At 44.1% G+C, this 18,732-nt stretch overlaps 1 protein-coding gene across 3 annotated transcripts in view; it reads left to right on the forward strand.

Moving 5' to 3' along the window:
- The window catches only part of LOC147900077 (serine/threonine-protein kinase VIK-like), a 295,183-nt gene that overhangs the window by 67,170 nt on the left and 209,281 nt on the right, over window positions 1–18,732 (forward strand). For all 3 annotated transcript variants that reach the window (XM_087377415.1, XM_087377414.1, XM_087377416.1), the window contains exon 5: window positions 12,715–12,978. In XM_087377415.1, the coding sequence (XP_087233541.1) occupies window positions 12,715–12,978 (264 nt within the window). The remainder of the gene's footprint in view (window positions 1–12,714; window positions 12,979–18,732) is intronic.

The raw sequence follows: 18,732 nt of genomic DNA on the forward strand, positions 1-18,732 counted from the left end.
TCATAGTTCAGATGGCTTGCCACATGTTGAGGATGGCTCTCCCTCAAATGTTTTAGATTTGCAGCCAATTATTGAGAATAGACAGCCTCATGTTTGGAAACATTATCAACGTTGTGAGGCTACTAAAGATGTTGATGCAGCCCAGAGTGGTGCAGCAGAGAAATCTATTCCACGTTATTGAAGATGCTAAGGATCAGCCTACTTTGGGGAAAACCAGATCCAGCACTCAGAAAAATCAGAAAAAGGTCAATTTTGCTTTGATGACCTCAATGATGGAAGCTGAAAATGAGCCTCAGAGCTTCAAGGATGCTCAGCATAATCCGGCATGGCAGAAAGCTATGGAAGCTGAGATTAAATCCATTGAGAAGAATGCCACATGGGACTTGGTTGATGTGCCCATTGGGAAAAATGTGGTTGACACGAAATGGATTTATAAGGTGAAATACCATTCAGATGGCAGAGTTGAGAAATACAAAGCCCGTTTTGTTGCCAAGGGCTATGCACAAGAGGAGGGGATAGATTATGGGGAGACATTTTCTCCAGTGGCCAAGATGACCACCATTCGTTCTGTCATCTCTCTTGCTGCGTTTTATGGTTGGTCAGTGTATGAGATGGATGTCAAGACCGCTTTCCTCAATGGAGATCTTAAAGAGGAGGTCTATGTACATCAGCCCGAAGGTTTTGAGGTGCAAGGACAAGAGCACAAGGTATGCAAGCTTAGGAAGGATCTATATGGGCTGAAGCAAGCACCTCGTTCGTGGTATTAGAAGATACATCAGTTTTTGCTGTCCCAGGGCTTCGTAAACACTCATACAGAGCCAAATCTGTATGTTCTGCAGCAAAAATCAGAATTGGTCATGTTGGTACTATATGTGGATGACATCATACTCACTGGCAGTGATTTGCAGCAAATTACAATAGTGCAGTCCGCTTTATGTCACAACTTTGACATGACAGATTTGGGCCTATTGCATTATTGTCTTGGCATTGAGTTTTGGCAGACCCATGATGGGATTTCTATGTCACAGACAATGTATTCGAAGGGGTTGTTGCAGAAATTTAAAATGGAGAACTGTAAGCCTGTGGCTACTTCATTGAAAAAGGGACTCAAGCTGAGTAAGCATGATACTACTGAAAAGTTTGATGGCACTTTGTACAGGCAGTTGGTCGGCAGTTTGATATATCTATGCTCCACACAGCCTGATACTGCCTATCCCACAGGGCTTTGAGCGAGTTCATGCATTGTCCCACGATGACACATTGGAATGCAGCAAAAAGGATTTTCAGACATGTCCATGGCACTCTCTCTCTTGGCTTGCATTATGCTTCAGATGTGATCTAAAGCTGAGTGGTTTCATTGACTCAGATTGGTCACGGGACATTGACGACAGACGGTCCACTACTGGCTATTGCTTCTCATTGGGTTCAGCCTGTATCTCATGGCTGAGTAAGAAGCAAGGGCGGGCCTCTCTTTCCTCCAGTGAAGCAGAGTACAAAGCTGCAAATTCAGCCACTACGGAGTTAATGTGGTTAAGGAAGCTTTTGCATGACTTGCATCATGCACAGGATGGCGAAGCAAACTCTATCTTCTGTGACAGCCAGAGTTGCATTGCCATAGCCAGCAATCCTGTCTTTCATGTTCGCATGAAACACATTGAAAATCACTATCATTATGTACGGGATTGTATTTCTGATGGCTTCACTGATCTCATGTATTTTCCATCTAAGGACAATGTGGCGGATATCTTCACCAAAGCCCTATCAACAGATCTTTTCTTACGACATCGACGTGGCTTGGGGATGAGAAACATTCTCACAATGTCAAGGAGGGTTGTGAAGATTCACAATGACATTGTTTTCATGTACTTCCATAGGTTGCATATCCATCTAGATGAATTTGTGCAACCATGGTACTTTAGGTACTGCAGGGTACACCTGAGATGTTTCCAGGGTTCTTTCAGCCATATCTTTGAGGGGGGATTTGTAAGAGATTACAAAGATATGGTGTGGTAGGCATAAAGTCAACCATATGGTTGACCAGTAGTACTTGAGTACTATATACCAAGTACTTGTATTGTTTCATTTGAACATTTCTATAGGAGCTTTCTTGTGTGTGCACTCTTGCTCACTTGTGTTCAGAACCTGTCTCCACTTTATTCCTACATGTCATTGTCATGTTATGTTCTTGTTTCCATTCCAGTAGTCTCTCACCTTGCCTTCATAGGGGGTGTTGGAATATGAAGCCAAAGTGAGTCTAAAATGAGTGTTCTAGGTGTGTTTTATAGTCTAGTGAGTCCTAGATATCCCATGTGTCATATTGGGAGTTATCCCATATACACTATGGCTTTCTAGAGTCTAGTGTCACACTATATAGTGTTGTACTCGTCTATTGTCTATTACATCAGTCAACGTCAAGCTCTTTGGTATGATGTGAGTACTTGTCCATTGCTTTCATTTTCTTTACATTTCATTTCCATTATGCTTGTTATCTTTCATTTCCATTCCTAGTGTTAGCTTGCTTCTCTCCCTACCACTATGATCTTTCAACCCCCTTCCTGTGAAGGGAGGATGAGAGTCTCCCAAGCCACCCTGGTTAACGCATCTGATGTGCCATCAAGTCCACTCCAAAGAAAATTTCTGATCGGTCTCTTGAGCTAAATGATGGAATCCCTAGAATGGCACTAGCATGAACAAACAAACCAAGCCGTGGCTAAGAGAACCTGGTTGACTACCATAACTCTAGAGGCAAGATCCAGCTTGGCTGAGCTCCCAAAAAGAAGCTTCCTCCTGATGCTCTCCAACACGGGAGCAAACTGCTACATGGAAGAAATATCCAATCCGACCTGGCAGCCCAAATACCTGACTGGAACACCCCTCTGAACCCAAGTGAATTCTATGCCAATTGTTAATGAATTGAGTTTACTAAATTCCAAAATGATTTCCTAGAGTCCTTAAAAAGGAAAATGTGAGTTTGATCCTCACTTTTCTAAATTATAGAAAGCAATAATGAAGAGAGTTCTAACTAGGAGACAAAGGTTGGTGATAAAGGACTCAAGTGGAAAATATATAGTATTGAAGATGGCTACTTCCTCTACAAGGATAGAGTATGTCTCCCGATAATAATGACATTATGTGCCAAATTCTTTTTGAGTGTCATGATAGTACGAGTGCAAGTTACCTGGGAATTTAGAAATGCGCCTCTAAAGAGATGATTCTTTTGGTCTGGAATAGATAAGGATGTCCAAGATTATGTATTGAAGTGCCAAAAAAGCCAGGTCAATAAGGTTGAACGTCTTAAGATAGGAGGTCTCCTACACCCATTGGAAATCACATGTGGCAAATGGGAAAGCATCTCCATGAAATTTATTGTTGGATTACCCAAGACATAGTGGGGACACGACTCTGTGTCATCGATAGACTAAGATGGCTCACTTTATTCCAACCAATGAAGAGGTTAAAACTCGAGAATTAGCTAGGCTATTTATAGAGCATATTTATAAATTGTATGGGCTACTAGCCAGTATTGTTAGTGATCAGGATAGCAAATTTAACAGCCCATTTTTGGAGAGTTGTGTTTATGAGGCTGGAAACTACTTTGAATGTGAGCACCACGGATCTTCCAAAGAGTAGTGGTCAAACTGAAAGGGTCAATCAGGTCATTGAGGATATGCTTCGAGCATATGTAAGTAAACGGCAAACTAATTAGGAACAATATTTGCTGCATATAACAATGCCAAATATTCAGCTACAGGTTTTAGTCCATTCATGATTATGTATGGATTTCAACCTAGAGCCCTAGTTGCCTTGGGACTAAAAAAAGAGAAGGTTCAAGTGGCCAAAGACTTTCTCGAGAATATGAATCAAATGCTTAAGTTAGCTAAAGATAGCATCAGATGGGCTCAAGATAGAGCAAGAAGTTATGCAAACCCCCATCGTAGAAGGTTGGAGTTTAAAGAAAATTTGAGAAATTCTATCTCAGGCTACTTGAATGTTCAGAATCTCTAAAGACAAGTAAATGTCCAAAGTTGTCTCCTAGGTATTGTGGACCATTCACAATACTTGAGAGAATTGGAGAACTTGCTTACAAATTAGCCTTACCAGAGGGGTGTAGAGTACATCCAGGTTTTCATTGAGTAGCCTAAAAAGAAGGTTAGGATATTATGATAATCTCATTGGAAATGAAGTCCTAGTTGAACTCATTGAACCTGCTACTTTATCACATGAACCAGAAAGAATTTTAGACAGACAAGAAAAAAGAATGCGATGTCTCTTCTTGTTTTTTGCTATGGGTTCCTGCTCTTTTACCTCTGTATATAAATCTACTTTGTTGATTTTGTTGTTGGCTAGAAAAGCCGTCTCTTTCTTGGCTGAGCTGAGCTGAATAGTGATCATCTTTTTGCTTGTGGAGACAAGTGTTTGTGCTGGTGGAGATGAGCTGCATTTTGGTAAAACTTCAGCAATGATTTCCTAATTACCTTCATTGTTTTCCAACTCCTTCACTTTCTCTCTGAGAGCTGCTACTATAAGCCTGAGCTCTCTTACTTCCTGTGTTAGGGAGTACAACTGCTCATGCAGTTCTAGTCTAGGCATTCACTTGAAATGCAATGCATAAGGGCCGGGTGTCGCTGCTACATCGGAATAGGAGGGCTTGCTTAGGGTCGTTGTTGCAAATATCTTCGTCTTCGGAAATTCCATGGTGCCCTCTTTAAATGCAGGAGCCCTTTAGCTTGAATTACCCCCCTGAGGCACAGCCAAGGGCTCAGCTTGGCCTGGGGGTGGTTCTCCCACGAACTGCTACTGCTGCAGAGGGTTGGAACGTGTTGGCGGAGGTGGAGTAGGTTGAGCGGAGGTAGAGTGGAAGATTAGCCGGGGTGGAGAGGAAGTAGAGCGGGGGTAAAGCGGAGGCGGAGTGGGCTGGAGCGGAGGGCTAGCGCAGCGCTAACGGCGCTGGAGCGGAGGGCTAGCGGGGCTGGAGCGGAGGGCTAGCGCAGACCTAATGGAGAGAGAGAGAGAGAGAGAAGAAGAAGAAGAAGAATATATTATCGTCCTCTGAAGGCCAAAAATCGGCCTATGGGACCTGAGCAATACAAAATCCTCGTACACAAAGACTCCTCCCTTGGAGGGGAGGGTATTAAGAGAAACTACCTTTATGTCTTAGGTGAGTTCCTGTGCTTGAAAAGCTTATAGACAAACGTTCCTAAAGCTGGGGGTGACCCGCTATGTAGCATATCAGCCAGTCTGTTATGTCCCTCGAGAAGAGAGCTAAATGCTTTCCGGATGTGAGTATAGTAAGGGCATATCATTACCATGTGTTCTTCAGTTTCTGTCATTCCCTGGTCACATAATTGGCATATTCTACTCTCTTTTGGCATATCTTTCCATCCTCCTATTTCAATCTGCAGCTGGTGTGATTGGGTGCGAAGTGAGGCCAAAGCTCTTCGCTTATGTATTGCCATAGGTGTGCAAATGTACTTCTGCGTGGCTGTTTCTCTTCCTGTATAAGTAGCCCAATATTTGGGGTTGATAAATGTACGGTAGTACTCAAACTTATCTCTGTTTTCAGCTGTTTGCCATTTCCTGTGTAGTGCATTCAGCAGGTCATGATGAAAGGCATCCTCATCTACCTCCTCTGGAGAGTAGTCCAAGTATCTCTCTACCTCCCATTTTTGGAACCATTTTTTTAAATCTAGTGCCCATCCAGATGCCAAAATCTTACCCTTATTCGTCTTTTGGGACTTTTGACTTTCTACCCATGCCCTCTTTGGCAGCCTTTCATTATTCATGCGCTTGACCTTTGTGAGGTATCTGAGTACTCTCTTCAAGGCATGCAACTCTATGGGTATGCATCGTGTCTCTAGGAGTAGGAGAGAGTAGGGTGTGGTAGCCTTGATGCCAAGGTGTCTTCTAATGAAAGATTTCTGCATTTTTTCTACATCATTCCATTTTGATGATGGTATACTCCCCCCCCACACCTCTACCCCATAGAGCACTGTTTGTACCACATATGCCCCAAAAATCATGTTTCGTACTTGCCACCTTCTTGTGTTGGTATTGCTGCAGTCATTTTCAAATTGATAATACTTTTCCCATCCTGCATCAATTCTCCGTTGCACACAGCTGCTTCATTTGTTATTGGCTGGAATTTCAATGCCTAAGTATTTGAATGAGTGCACTGTATCAACAAGTTGACCCATATATGAGATTGAAGGGGGATTACTTGGCTGTATAGTCTTGACTATCATGAGTTTAGTTTTGGAAACATTCACAGCCAGCCCACTTTCCGAACAGAACATGCTGAGGATATCCATCATCTGTTGCATCTTACCCTCACTATTAGTGAAAACAACCACATCATCCGCATAAAGAAGCAAGTGAATCTCAAAATCTGCTAGGTAGAGGCTGGACAACCCTCTTTTACCTGCTTCTGTGTGCATCAGTTCCTCAAGTCTATCAATGCATAAACCAAACAAGGTGGGTGAGAGTGGGCATCCTTGTTTGACCCCCATATTGCTATAAAATTCTTGTGATATCCCATCCTTACATTTTAATTGACATTTTACTTTCTCATAAAGTCTAAAGACAGCAAACCTTATTTCCTGAGGCACTTCTATGCATTCCATTCTCTCTCATAGCACATCCCTAGGCACCGTATCGAATGCCTTCTTAAAATCAATGAAGCAACAAAAGAGTGCCTTCCCCTTAAGGCGGCTGTCCTCCATCAACACTCGGAGAGTAACTAGATGATCCACAGTGGAGTGTTTGGGCCTGAAACCCGCTTGTCCCATTGCCCTCTTCCTTTCTTTCTCTGCCCAAGCACTCAGATTTGCCTCTACTATTGTACTATATAGCTTGGCTAGAGTAGAGCATACCATAATGGTTCTGTAGTTTGACACTTGATTGCAGTCACCTCCCTTGTAAATTGGCTTGATCCAGTTCTCTTGCCAATCGGTTGGGAAACCATACACGAATGCTTGGTTTAGTGCCATTACTATGTGCCTTTGCGTGTGTTCATTGGACCACTTAATGAGTTCTGCTGTGAGGTGTATAGTGTCTGCTGCCTTCCCATTTGCCATTTTCTTTAGGCCATCTTGCACATCTTCCAATGAGAAAATACCTTGAGTATTACCACTGAGAGACATGCTCGCCATGGGCTGAGCCTTGGGATGCATGTAGAGTTGTTGAACATACTCAAGCATCTCTATTTCTGTAAAATCTCCCATGATGTCATTTGGCCTTTGTTTAACTCCTTTCCATGCTCTTCTAGGTTCTTGACAAAATCAATTGCATCTGACCATTCCTTTTTCTCAATATAAACACGCCTCTTTTTATGTGTGAGAGCATGGAACTGCTTCTCGACTGCTCTTCTTTCATCTCCCATTGGAATCCCCTTTAGTGCACTCCTAGATAATCAAATACATCTAGATGTAACAATGAAAAGAAAAGGACTGGAGCGGAGCGGAATCCTCTGTATGTCATGTCGCCCTGGCTGGTGCATAGCCGGTGATGGGACGCTGGCGCCCGTCAAGGGGTGTTGTGCATCTCAGTCTCCTGGACGAGGCTTGACACAAGCCAGAGCCACCGTGACTCCTGTGGGACGTGTGCAAGAGGCCTTGCGGGCCTATGAGACAAAGTGCGAATCCAACTCATACAAGCCACTGAGGGCTGAAGCAAAGGGTTCACTAAGACCCTTGCTAAGAACTAAGAAAAACTGACTGAAAACAAAAGCTAAAACACTAACATGCTTAGCTAGTGAACAAAATACTAGAGTAGCAGAGTAATAGGAGCGTGTCAGGCGCTCAGGGCTAGCACTCCTAGTACGTGCGCAGGTTTCATATATCCAGGTAAGCTGGTGGCACTCTGATGAGATGTGAGAAGCTCTCATATCTGTGTCTGTCGGGCTGTCTCGCGACGTGGGGGAGGGCGTGGTCTCCTCGATCTCTAGATCCGGTCTGCTACGTCAAGGGTGATGCCTCCTCTCTGGCGGTCACCTCTGAGAAGGGATGAGATAGACCGGACCTCGATCGTACGTACTCTGGGATCTCTCCGCGTCGCACGTGGAGTGTGTGTCCCTCGTGCACCCCTACCACTGATCCATGATGCTCTCATCTCATCAAGCTCCTCTCCCTTGGCTACACTGGCAGCTGACTCAAATGTATAGAAATTTGTGACACAAGTCTGTGATCTGTTGATGGTGACCTGTGGCATCAGCCCATGTTGCTCTCTGCCTTGTTGCATCAATGTGTCTCTCTGTCGGCGCATCTCAAGTAGGTAGAGCTCAACACGGACCTGATCGTGAAAATGTATCAATCGTGTGAGTGGGCCAAAGCCCTGTCCCTCCTGAAAGAGGCAATGGTATCGTCCTCAAATCTCATAGTAGACTGGGCAGACACATAGAAAGTGCTCCTCTGTCTTGATCTCCCCCATCTGGCATAGTGTGCAAGTCCTCTGCTCTCTGGGTATGCCTGCAGCTCTCCCTACCTCGATCCGTAGATGATGTGATGAGACTCGTAGCTAACCAATGGCAATCCTCAGTGCATGTGAGACTATCTTGTCCTCAAGTAACTGAGGTTTGATGACAAGACCGTGCTCTGAGATCCTTAGGAAGTGATCATGGTAGAACTGGATCTTGGTGGAGAGCTCCTCTCCCCCCCAAGCCCTAGCTGGAGGAGGTCCAACCGTATGATACGGTTGATCTCATCTCATGGGATCATCTCAGGTGGTGCATCAAGGCTGTATTGAAAGGGAGGAAGTCTGCCATCTGAATGCCATCTGAATGCCATGGCTACCAAACCATGTGGATACCTGTGCATACCATGCTGTATCGACACCACTCGGAGGCTAGTCGCCTGGAGGACTCTAATGCTAGTCTCGGTAGTCTCCACTGGGGTAAGGATCAAACTCCGTGGAGAAACGTCACCGTCTAGAAGATGGCATCAACCTGGAGGGGGTCGTGGCGAACTCTGCCTGTATAATCTGATGAGGGATTGAGGGTTTAATCCGAATCATCCTAGATCCCATGGTCACCTGTAATCTCTCAAATCTCTTCCATTCCGTCGCTGAAATGTCACTCCCCCAGAAAGGTGCTGCGTACATGGCTCAAAGAGCCAGCCCTCGTCAGGGGGTCCTGGAAGTGTGCCTGGAAGAGAGAGAGAGAGAGAGAGAGAGAGTCATATTAACGTCCACAGGAGACCTCATAGGTGTATGGGACAAAGTACAAAATGTCAAAAAGACTTACAACATCTGGATAAGCCAGAGAGTCGAGGAGTGCACATGGCATCTCAGCTCGATTAATATATCACACCGATACATACTAGGACTATAAAACTAATAGAAGTGGCCTTCATAACATCAGTTTAAGACTGAGAGTCTTTAGGTTTAGATTTGAAATCTCTAATTAATGTTGTTCTATCTCGATATACAACCGATTTTCCAGCTTTACGTGCATCCTTCATTTTGGTGACGTTGACACTCCTCTGCTTGAGCTGAGCTAAGGTGAGTTCCTCGGAGATCCAAAACCTTGTGCCCTTCAACTTGTTTGTCTATCGAAGAATCTTAATTCTCCCCGTTCTCTCCTTGAAAAACACTTGTACTTGCATTCCTATTTGGGAGACACAGCTAATATCATTATGATCCCACACTACTTGTGGTATTTCCTTCTCGAGACATGCAATCCGCTCGTTTGCTATGTAATCCTCTTCTTCATTGAAAAGGCCAAGGCAATCCTTGGGCAGCCCTCCAATGCGCAGTATCTTCTTATTATGTGATATAGCCTGCTGCTCTTTTACTTCTGTGTATAGATCTGCTTTGTTAAGTTTGCTGTCCGCAACAATGGCCATCTCTTCCTTGGCTGAACTGACCTGAGTGTTGATCATTTCCTTGACCTTGGAGACAAGAGTTGGTGCTGGTGGAAATGTGCTGAACTTCTCCATAGCTTCTGCAATAATTTCTTGCTTGCCTTTGTTCTCCATCTCGTTCACCTTCCTGCCAAGAGCTACAACTAGCAGCCTGAGCTCTCTAATTTCATGCTCCAAGTGGTAAATGTGCTCCTGAGGGTCTGATCCAATCCTTTTCCTATAGGTCAAAGCATAGGGGCTGGGTATTGCTGCAATGTCGGAGTAAGAGGGCTTACTGATGGGGTCGTGGAAAAAATCTTCATCTTTGGGAAATCCATGGTGGCCTTGCAGATTCTGCAAGCCCTTCACTGACGCTAACCCCCCCCGTCCCCCCGTGCTGAGCCAAGGGCTTAGCTCAGCCGGGGGTGTTGTTCCTGTTAGACTGTACAGGACCTATTGTACGGGTGAGGTATGGTGACCTATTTTACGGTGGCCTACTGTATGACGACGACGACCTACTGTACGGAGAGAGAGAAAAAGAGAGAGAGAGGCTGAGCGGGTGAGGGGGGGCTGAGGTCGAGAGGCTGAGCGGAGGGGAGGTAGAGCGGAGAGGCTGAGCGAGGAGGCTGAGCGGAGGGGAGACGGAGCGGAGAGGAGAGAGACCACTTCACACAAGAGAGAGAGCTCAACTGAATCCGTGACTGGGTGGTACAGTGAAGAAAGCCTTTCTTGTGTGGAAGTGGTTACATTGAGAGAAGAGTCTCTCATTCTTTTGTTTCACAATTAGTAAAGCCAAGAGATTCGTACTTTGCCTTAAAAGACTGGAAGCTGACCATACCTCTTCATTGGGAGGATTTTTGCTGCTCTGTAGAAATCCTTTTGGAAGAGACTCTTGAAATCCCCCAGGAATAGAAAATTCACTTGTCTTTTGGCTTTCTATTCACCGAGGGATTGTCGTGAACTAGTGGAGGTCAAGGTTTGGGGTAGAGTCCACTTGTTCTGGCTGCTTTTCTGCTGATGAGTCTATTCACCCCATCTTATGGGATTGCAGACATGCGAGGATCATTTGGAAGGGGATTGCTAGACAATTGAGCACCTTTATGTGTTTTCCTTTCTCCATGACCTAGGGCTTGATAGCATGGCTCTCTCTTTTAGTGCCTTGGGTGTTCTATGAGAGACACGACTTTTCTTAGGCTTTTTCGATTGGACGGCAATTGGTTGAGTCATGTTCTTTGGATGAGATTCCTTGCTCTTTGTACAGACATGCACATGTATCTGTGGATACTTTGTGGGAGATTTTAGAAAGCATATCAGCATAGCATATTTGGAGAGCTAGGTGTACAGAGGATTTGTATGGTTCCCAAGTCCATCGCACATACACATTTGCTAGTATCTAGATGAACATGATACATACTTTGGTAGCCATTTGGGGGACTATGCAGGGTCCTCACAAGCAGCCTCTACCAGAAGAAGTGTTTTCTTGAGGGAGTGGAGCGGCTCCCCATTTTTCTCGAAAGCCCCCACTTGGTTGAGTTGGCACTATCAGCCTCCACCTTGGTTATTTTCTCACTCTGCTGCAGGAGCTTGATTTTGATATGGTTTTATATTTTCGTGCTTCACATGATGTATTTCTCCACTGAGCTTTGCTAGAGGAGGTTCATAGAAGTCTCTTTTTTTGAAAAAAAAGGGGGGGTAGAATGTTACATCTCTAGCTAACCCAAGTTAGCAAGTGACCCACTATTGGTCAATGACCCCTATTGGGTCAAGTTAATGGACTAGGATGAATATTCCTTAACAAGATTATTATATCTAGAAGGAGGTCTAGAAGGGAGTAGAACCTGTGTATATCCAGCCATAGTCCAAGGATATTATTGGCATGAGGTCTTGGTGTGGGGACACATTGATCAATACATGGACAGTGGATCGTGCTAGTGGCATGGCAATGGCTTGCAAGCTAGTTTGACACATTTTTCATGAATAGGTCTTTTGTATGCAGTATGGAAAGTGGATCGTGCTAGTGGCATGGCAATGGCTTGCAAGCTAGTTTGACGCATCCTTCATGAATAGGTCTATTGAGCTAGGGCTAGTCCGTGGATCTTTCCTTTGACCTCTAGTGCTCGGGCATGAGCTGATGCATCTATGGTTGGGTGGTGAGTCCTAGATGTTGCACTCTATGGATCAGTTTCTTGATTTATGGTTTGGTAAAGATGATCTTGGGTGCTGCATCAGCGAGGCAGCCCCATTGGCCTGTTGCAGGTGGCACACAACCACAGCTGAGATTTTTTGAGCATTCGAATCCAAGGAACCTCTCAAGATTTCATATTTGGTGAACAGAGAAACATAGGAAAACGCAGTCCTTCTGGAAGGGGAATAGCAACATAAAGCAAGGCTAAAAATAAGGAATTAGTGAAGAAGCGAACAAAATAAAAATCAATAAAAAATACGTGGAGAAAAATACAGGATTCAATAGGAAGTAGCTCTGTATAAAATTAAGGTTTCCTCACTATAGCTTTCTCATATGAGGAATAAGATTGTTTGAAGTGAATCTGTTTCTGTGCTTGCGAGTTGGCATTGGACAATTTGTTCCTGCTCTAAAGGCATAGCGCATTGAACTTACAACTGAAAGATGAGGTTTATTTTCCGTAAATGCTTCCTGCATATGAAACTTCCGTATTGCAGATGTCTCAATGGCCAAACAGTTTCTCTCCACTGCATGTGTGAGTTTTTTACATTTGTCCATAATTTAATTACACTGTCAGATTTTGAGGATTGGAAATAGTTTAGGGAAAAGCGAGTTGTCTAGATTTCATATTCGTGTACTCTATTTATAAACTGTCCGATGTTATTGAGTTTCCCGTACAAATTTACTCGATTTATGCAGAGAGATGATGAGATCCAGGATCAGGCATCCAGGGAGAAGGAAAAAGCCTCTGTGGACTGCACATTTAATCTACTGTATCGTGCTAGCAAAGGTGACATGCTGGGAGTCAGTAAACTGCTTCAGCAGGGAGCTTCCCCAGATGCAAAAGATTATGACCAAAGGACTGCTTTACATCTTGCTGCCAGTGAAGGACACATTAAAGTGGTCGAAATACTACTTAAATATGGTGCTTCTATCAACCCAAGGGACCGCTGGGGTAGAACAGTAAGTTGTTAACAACTTTCACTGATATTTTCCTTTCTACAACAAAATCATATTGGAGCATGTTTATGCAGAATTGAGAATATATCTTTGATCCAGGTTTTTTGGTAGCATATGTTATAAAGGAAGTAAAGAACTCGTTTTGTTATTTGCAGAAAAGATTAAAGCCTGCATGGGTCCAATAGAACAAATACTTGTGTATGCAGTATCTTTTAAGGAATAGTGATATAAGCCAGGATATAAAGCCAGGTTACATATTAATGAACAATGTTTTTCGTGGGGCCATTGTAATTTATTGGCCACATCCATGTAATCTGGTTCTTCCAGCTCAAACTTAACGATCCCTGTGTGATAGTGGTTAAACATTGCTTCCCTGCTTAGCCCCCCCCCTCCATCTGCCTGGCCTAGATTTCCCCTAATTCAACTACTTTAATTCAGGCACTAAACGTGTTCACATCCAGCATGAGGCACATGTGGGAAAGGGCGCAGGATTATGGAAGGTGGGCTGTTACAAGTGCATGTGAAGAAGGCGAGCAGATTCAAAGTAGTCTTCCACGTTCAACGAAGGCGGTAGAAAATGCTCTAGTATCATGCAGTCTTACCTCTAGGGATCCATCGAAATCCAAGGGTCTTACCCCAAGAGAGAGTTGTAGGAACAAAGTGGAGACAGGTTGTGGACACAAAAGAGCAAGAGTGCACACACAAGAAAGCTCCTATAGAAATGTTCAAATGAAACAATACAAGTACTTGGTATATATAGTACCCAAGTACTACTGGTCAACCATAGGGTTGAATTTATGTCTACAACACCATATCTTAGTAATCTCTTACAAATCCCCCCTCAAAGATATGGCTGAAAGTACCCTGGAAACATCTCAGGGAGTACATGAAAACAATGTCATTGTGAATCACTTCACAACTCCCCTTGACATTGTAAGAATGTCTTTGATCCCCAAGCCACTCGGGGCTGCATCAACATCTTTAGTGGCCTCACAACATTGATAATGTTTCCAAACATGAGGCTGTCTATTCTCAATAATTGGCTGCAAATCTGAAACATTTGAGGGAGAGCCATCCTCAACATGTGGCAAGCCATCTGAACTATGAGAACTAGAAGGGGAAGCATCAAGAGACTCCGTCTCACCATCCTCAAACTGGATATGTCCAAAGGGGTGTCATCGTATGGTGGCAAATCTGCACTAGCGGACTGCATGCACTCATTCTCGGCAAAGAGAACATCTCTACTGATTATTACCTTCCTGGTAGCGGGATTATAAAGCCTAAATCCCCTGCTTTCAGTGCTATACCCCATGAAAATGCATTTGACACTCTTGTCATCAAGCTTTGTCCAATGTGCATTTGGAACCAAAGCATATGCCACTGAGCTAAAAACTCTGAAATGATTAATTTTTGGCTTAAGACCATACAAAGCCTCAAATGGAGCCACATTAACCAAAGCTTTGGTAGGGCATCTGTTGTGAATATAAGTGGCTGTCACAGCTGCTTCTCCCCAAAAAGCCTTTGAGACTCTCTTGAATTTCAGCATGCATCTCGTCATTTCCATGAGAGTACGATTCTTCCTCTCAGGGAGTGGATTCTGTTGTGGTGTGTAAGGGCATGCCAAGTGACGTTTAATTCCATGCTGCTTCGAAAATCCTTGGAATGCATGTGACATGTACCCTCCCCCTCTATCTGAGTTGAGTGTTCCAATTCTAGAATTGGTTTGGTTCTCAGTCATAGCTTTAAACTCCTGAAACCAATAGAACACCTCAGATTTTTCCTTCATGAGAAAAAGCCATGTGAACCTAGAGAAGACATCTATGAAGCTCACAAAGTACCTTGTTCCTCTATGCGTGGGAATAGTCATGGGGCCACATACATCATTGTGCACTACCTGCAACACTCTGGTTGCCTTGAACGAATTCTTGCCTTGTTTACTGTATGGCAAGTGATGCAATTTGCCAAGTGCACACCCCTCACACACTTCATTTGCTGGTTGCTGCGATTTTGGCATTCCCTGAGTCATATTATTGTTGTACAAGAAGGACAATTCCTTGTGATGGACATGTCCAAACCTGGCATGCCATAAATCAGCCTGGGAAGTGTTTGCTACAGCCAATACCTTCTGATCATAAGACTGAGCATCAAGCTTGTATAAGCCTTTGTCATATGTGCCTGTTGCTACAACCTCATACCCTTTCTTTGGATCCTTGATCCTGCATTGGTTATCCTGAAATTCGACCAACATATGTTGATCATGGGCAATGTTTGAAACTGAAATCAGATTTTGCCTCAAATTTGGAACATACCAAACATATCAGATATACTTAACTTTTCCATTATCAAGCTAAATAGGAATGTGCCCATCTCCGATGATGTCTCGAGAAGCATCATTGGCGCATGTAACGTGTCTACCATGAACATGTGTGATGCTCTCAAACCACTCTTGGTGAGGAGTCATGTGCTTAGTAGCACCATTGTCGATATACTATGTATCACTTGCAACAAGGGAAGCATCCCTTGATTGATTTTCAGCATTGGAATCCCCCTTGGCATCCATCTTCTCATTAAATGCAGCAAACACAAAATCTCTATCACCTTGGGCAAGATGAGCTTCACCATGTGCATCTAAGCACGAGTTTCAAAGGGGGCAACAAAATTACTGCTAGAGCTGTCCCTTTGTCTCTTCTTTTCATTGGCAATCCTTTTCTGACACTCTGCGATGTAATGCCCTGGCTTCTTGCAATAATTGGATTTGCCCATTTTCTGATTTTTGCTCGAACTATTTGCATTCCCCCCTTGGGCTGAGTTGTATGGTTGTGTTTTGGCTCAATCTTTTTTTGAAATTTGCCCTTTCCACCCGTGGCAAGTGCTTGTTCATGCTAACGAGAGGCTTTGGCAAAATTTGCGCATCTCTCCTCTTCATGCAACAAAAGCCCAACCAACTCATCGAACGAGAGTGGGGCTGCCCTGAGAACAATGGTCAGTGAAGTGACGAATGTGCCATATGAGGGCGCTAAGCTATTGAGAGTAATAGAGACGAGCTTCTTGTCTTCTATTTCCTTATCAATACTTGCGAGCTGATCACATAGATCAGTGATCCTGGCAATATGATCAGTGATGCCCTGGCCTTCCTGCATCTCAAGATCCTTGAGCTTATTTGTCAGGGCAATGTTCCTTGCCTCATTGTTATTATGATACATGTTTGTCATTCTTTCCCATGCTGCCTTTGCATCCTTGCATGACTTGATTGTCGTCATAATGTGCCTCTTCACATTTGTGGAAATCAAAAACATTGCTTGGACACTGCGGCGGTCAAACTTCTTCTACTCCTGCGTCGATGCTATGGGACTAGCAGGAGGGGCTGTAGCAGTTTGCTGTCTGCCTGTAGTCTGACCCAAAGAAGCTGTGCTGGATGTAGATGAGCCTGCTGGCCTCACCTCATTCCCACTAACAATATCGCACAAGCCCTTACCAACCAAGATGTTCTTAAGTATGAATGACCACAAGGCATAGTTTGGTCCATCCAGCTTGTCACCCTCGGACAAATTGCCAAAGCTGCTTGAAAGAGTCGACATGATGCAAAATGCGATACCCACAAGGTGCAATTGTACTTGCAAAAAGAACTGCAAGTCCCAAAAGTGCAACTGGCTGCAAATGTGCCTGCAAATCTGTTATGCTCTAGCCGAGATAGCATGACCTCGGAAAGGTTGGTGGGCATTTTCCCTTAGAGGACCAACTTCTTTAATATTTTATGTGCATAAATAAAATGGTCAAGGGAAGTAACAGCCAAGGTCCTAGGTGAGGGTGTATTGGCATCAACTAGGTGGTTCTGAGTGCTAAGGCCTAGGTGCACCAAAATGTGTAAAAAATGCCAAGGGGAAAATGTTTTAATTGTGCCCCAAGAGAGGGGTAAATGGTGTACCAAGCTAAAGGCCTAAAATGATGACATGTGGCAGGGGGAACCATCTAGGGAGTTGTGGGCTTGTGGATATGCATAAGGAATGAAAAATTACGTATCTTTAGAGGATGCAATCTACAAGGAGGCTGGGAGGAAAAATATGATGCCAGCGCCTATGATTGTGAGTTAGCCAGTGAATCAATGAAAACCAGAGAGTTAAGAAAGTGTATGTATCATTTGGTATCAGAGCATTAGGCTGGACGAAGGGAGTTGCGTAACAAGGGAGGCCAATTTTTGGATGTGCTCGCTCGAAGCTTCATGGCGATGGATTTGTGCAACTAGTATCACTTGCTTTGGAAGTTGGAGCAAGTGACCTTGCCCGTAGCTATGGGATTTGGGCATTGGAACGCCCTGTAGTGGAGAAAGGTCGTGATCATTCGCATCAGAGCCGCTGACGAGAAAGGGAGTGTTTCATTTGCTATCGCCTCATCCTATCGCGCTCTTTCAATTTGTCACCTTTGCCCTCTGTTGCATCAGTTTTCTTTAGACGCATCCCGGTTGTTAGGCCTTTCAGATTTCCTTCGGAAGAGATCTGGTAGTTAGGCCTTTCAAAGCGATTGGTGGCAGAAAGCAGGATTTCAGATTGCGATCGGCTTCTTGCACTTCGGTTTCCTGGAGAATTATGTTTCTGCTAGGCGATCGAGGATCTTTGCTGAGCAGTAGCTTAGCTGCGACTTGAGAGGCAATTAAACAAGCTGCCGTTTGCAGTTAATATCCCTTTCGATTTACGAAATTAGCGGGCGAGATACAGATTAAGATTCAGTACAAAGCAACGTTTTCCTATCAAGATGAACGACCTTTTGGGGGCGGGCAATTCTCCTTCATCCCTTGCCTCCTGGTAATTCGTTGCTTGCAAACCTTACACCAAACGATGGCGAATTCGTTAATAGCGGTGTGCGAGGTGCTGATGAAGCCTAGGGCGCATGACCCAAACCAAAGCAGCTCCTCAAGGCAGTAAATCAGGGTAGCGCAGGGGTCGCGTGCGCAAGTTGCTTACGGGATTAACTTGAAAAAAAAAAAATCCATCAACTGCGTGGGTTCAAATAACATCGACTACGTCTGAGAAAGAAATCGGCCGAACGCGAATTACGTGGAGCTTCCAGGGAGCAGTTCTTTTCCCTTCTATACAAATTTTCAATTTGTAGTCTATTATTCCTGTACAGCAAAAGGGGAATTCGAAGTGTATATACTTTTGGGGTTTGGACGTATGGAAAGAAGTTTTAAAAAAAAAAAAACTATTTTCCCTTTTGAAACAATGGAGGCAGAGGGACAAGATTCCAGGGTGAATCCTGGTGAATCTAGAGCGCGATCTACGGAAGAAGTGTTCCATCACACAACGCCTACTTTGGTGGGTAGGATTTCTGTATTAGAAGATGCCTTACAGCAGATCATGAACCAGCAGGTTCAAGTGAATGCTGGTCAAAATGAAATTAGGGAGATGGTGCAAGCCTTGTTGGCTAGACCATGATAAGGGCAAAGCTCCAGCAGAGCCAGAGCCGAGTATACACTCATCAGAACGTGCAAAGGTCAAGGTACCTAATATTGCAAACTATAGACCAGAAAAGTACGCTGGTCGGATGACCGAGCGTAGTTCTGAGATGTGATCGAGGTTTGGTTACACAAGTGGGAAGAAGCCTTCGCCATTTGTGAAATCAGATCTGATCTAAAGAAAATCCGCAAGACCACTCACGTGTTTATTGAGGCAACAGATAGATGGTGGATTAAGCAACAGAAAGGTTAAGTTGCCCCTACCACCTGGGAAGGGTTTAAAGCTGAATTTAAGGAACACTTTCTTC

Source organism: Dipteris shenzhenensis, chromosome 7 (genome assembly GCF_047967505.1).
Source record: "Dipteris shenzhenensis isolate YYH24624 ecotype China chromosome 7, Dip_SZ_1.0, whole genome shotgun sequence".
Classification (NCBI taxonomy): domain Eukaryota; kingdom Viridiplantae; phylum Streptophyta; class Polypodiopsida; order Gleicheniales; family Dipteridaceae; genus Dipteris; species Dipteris shenzhenensis.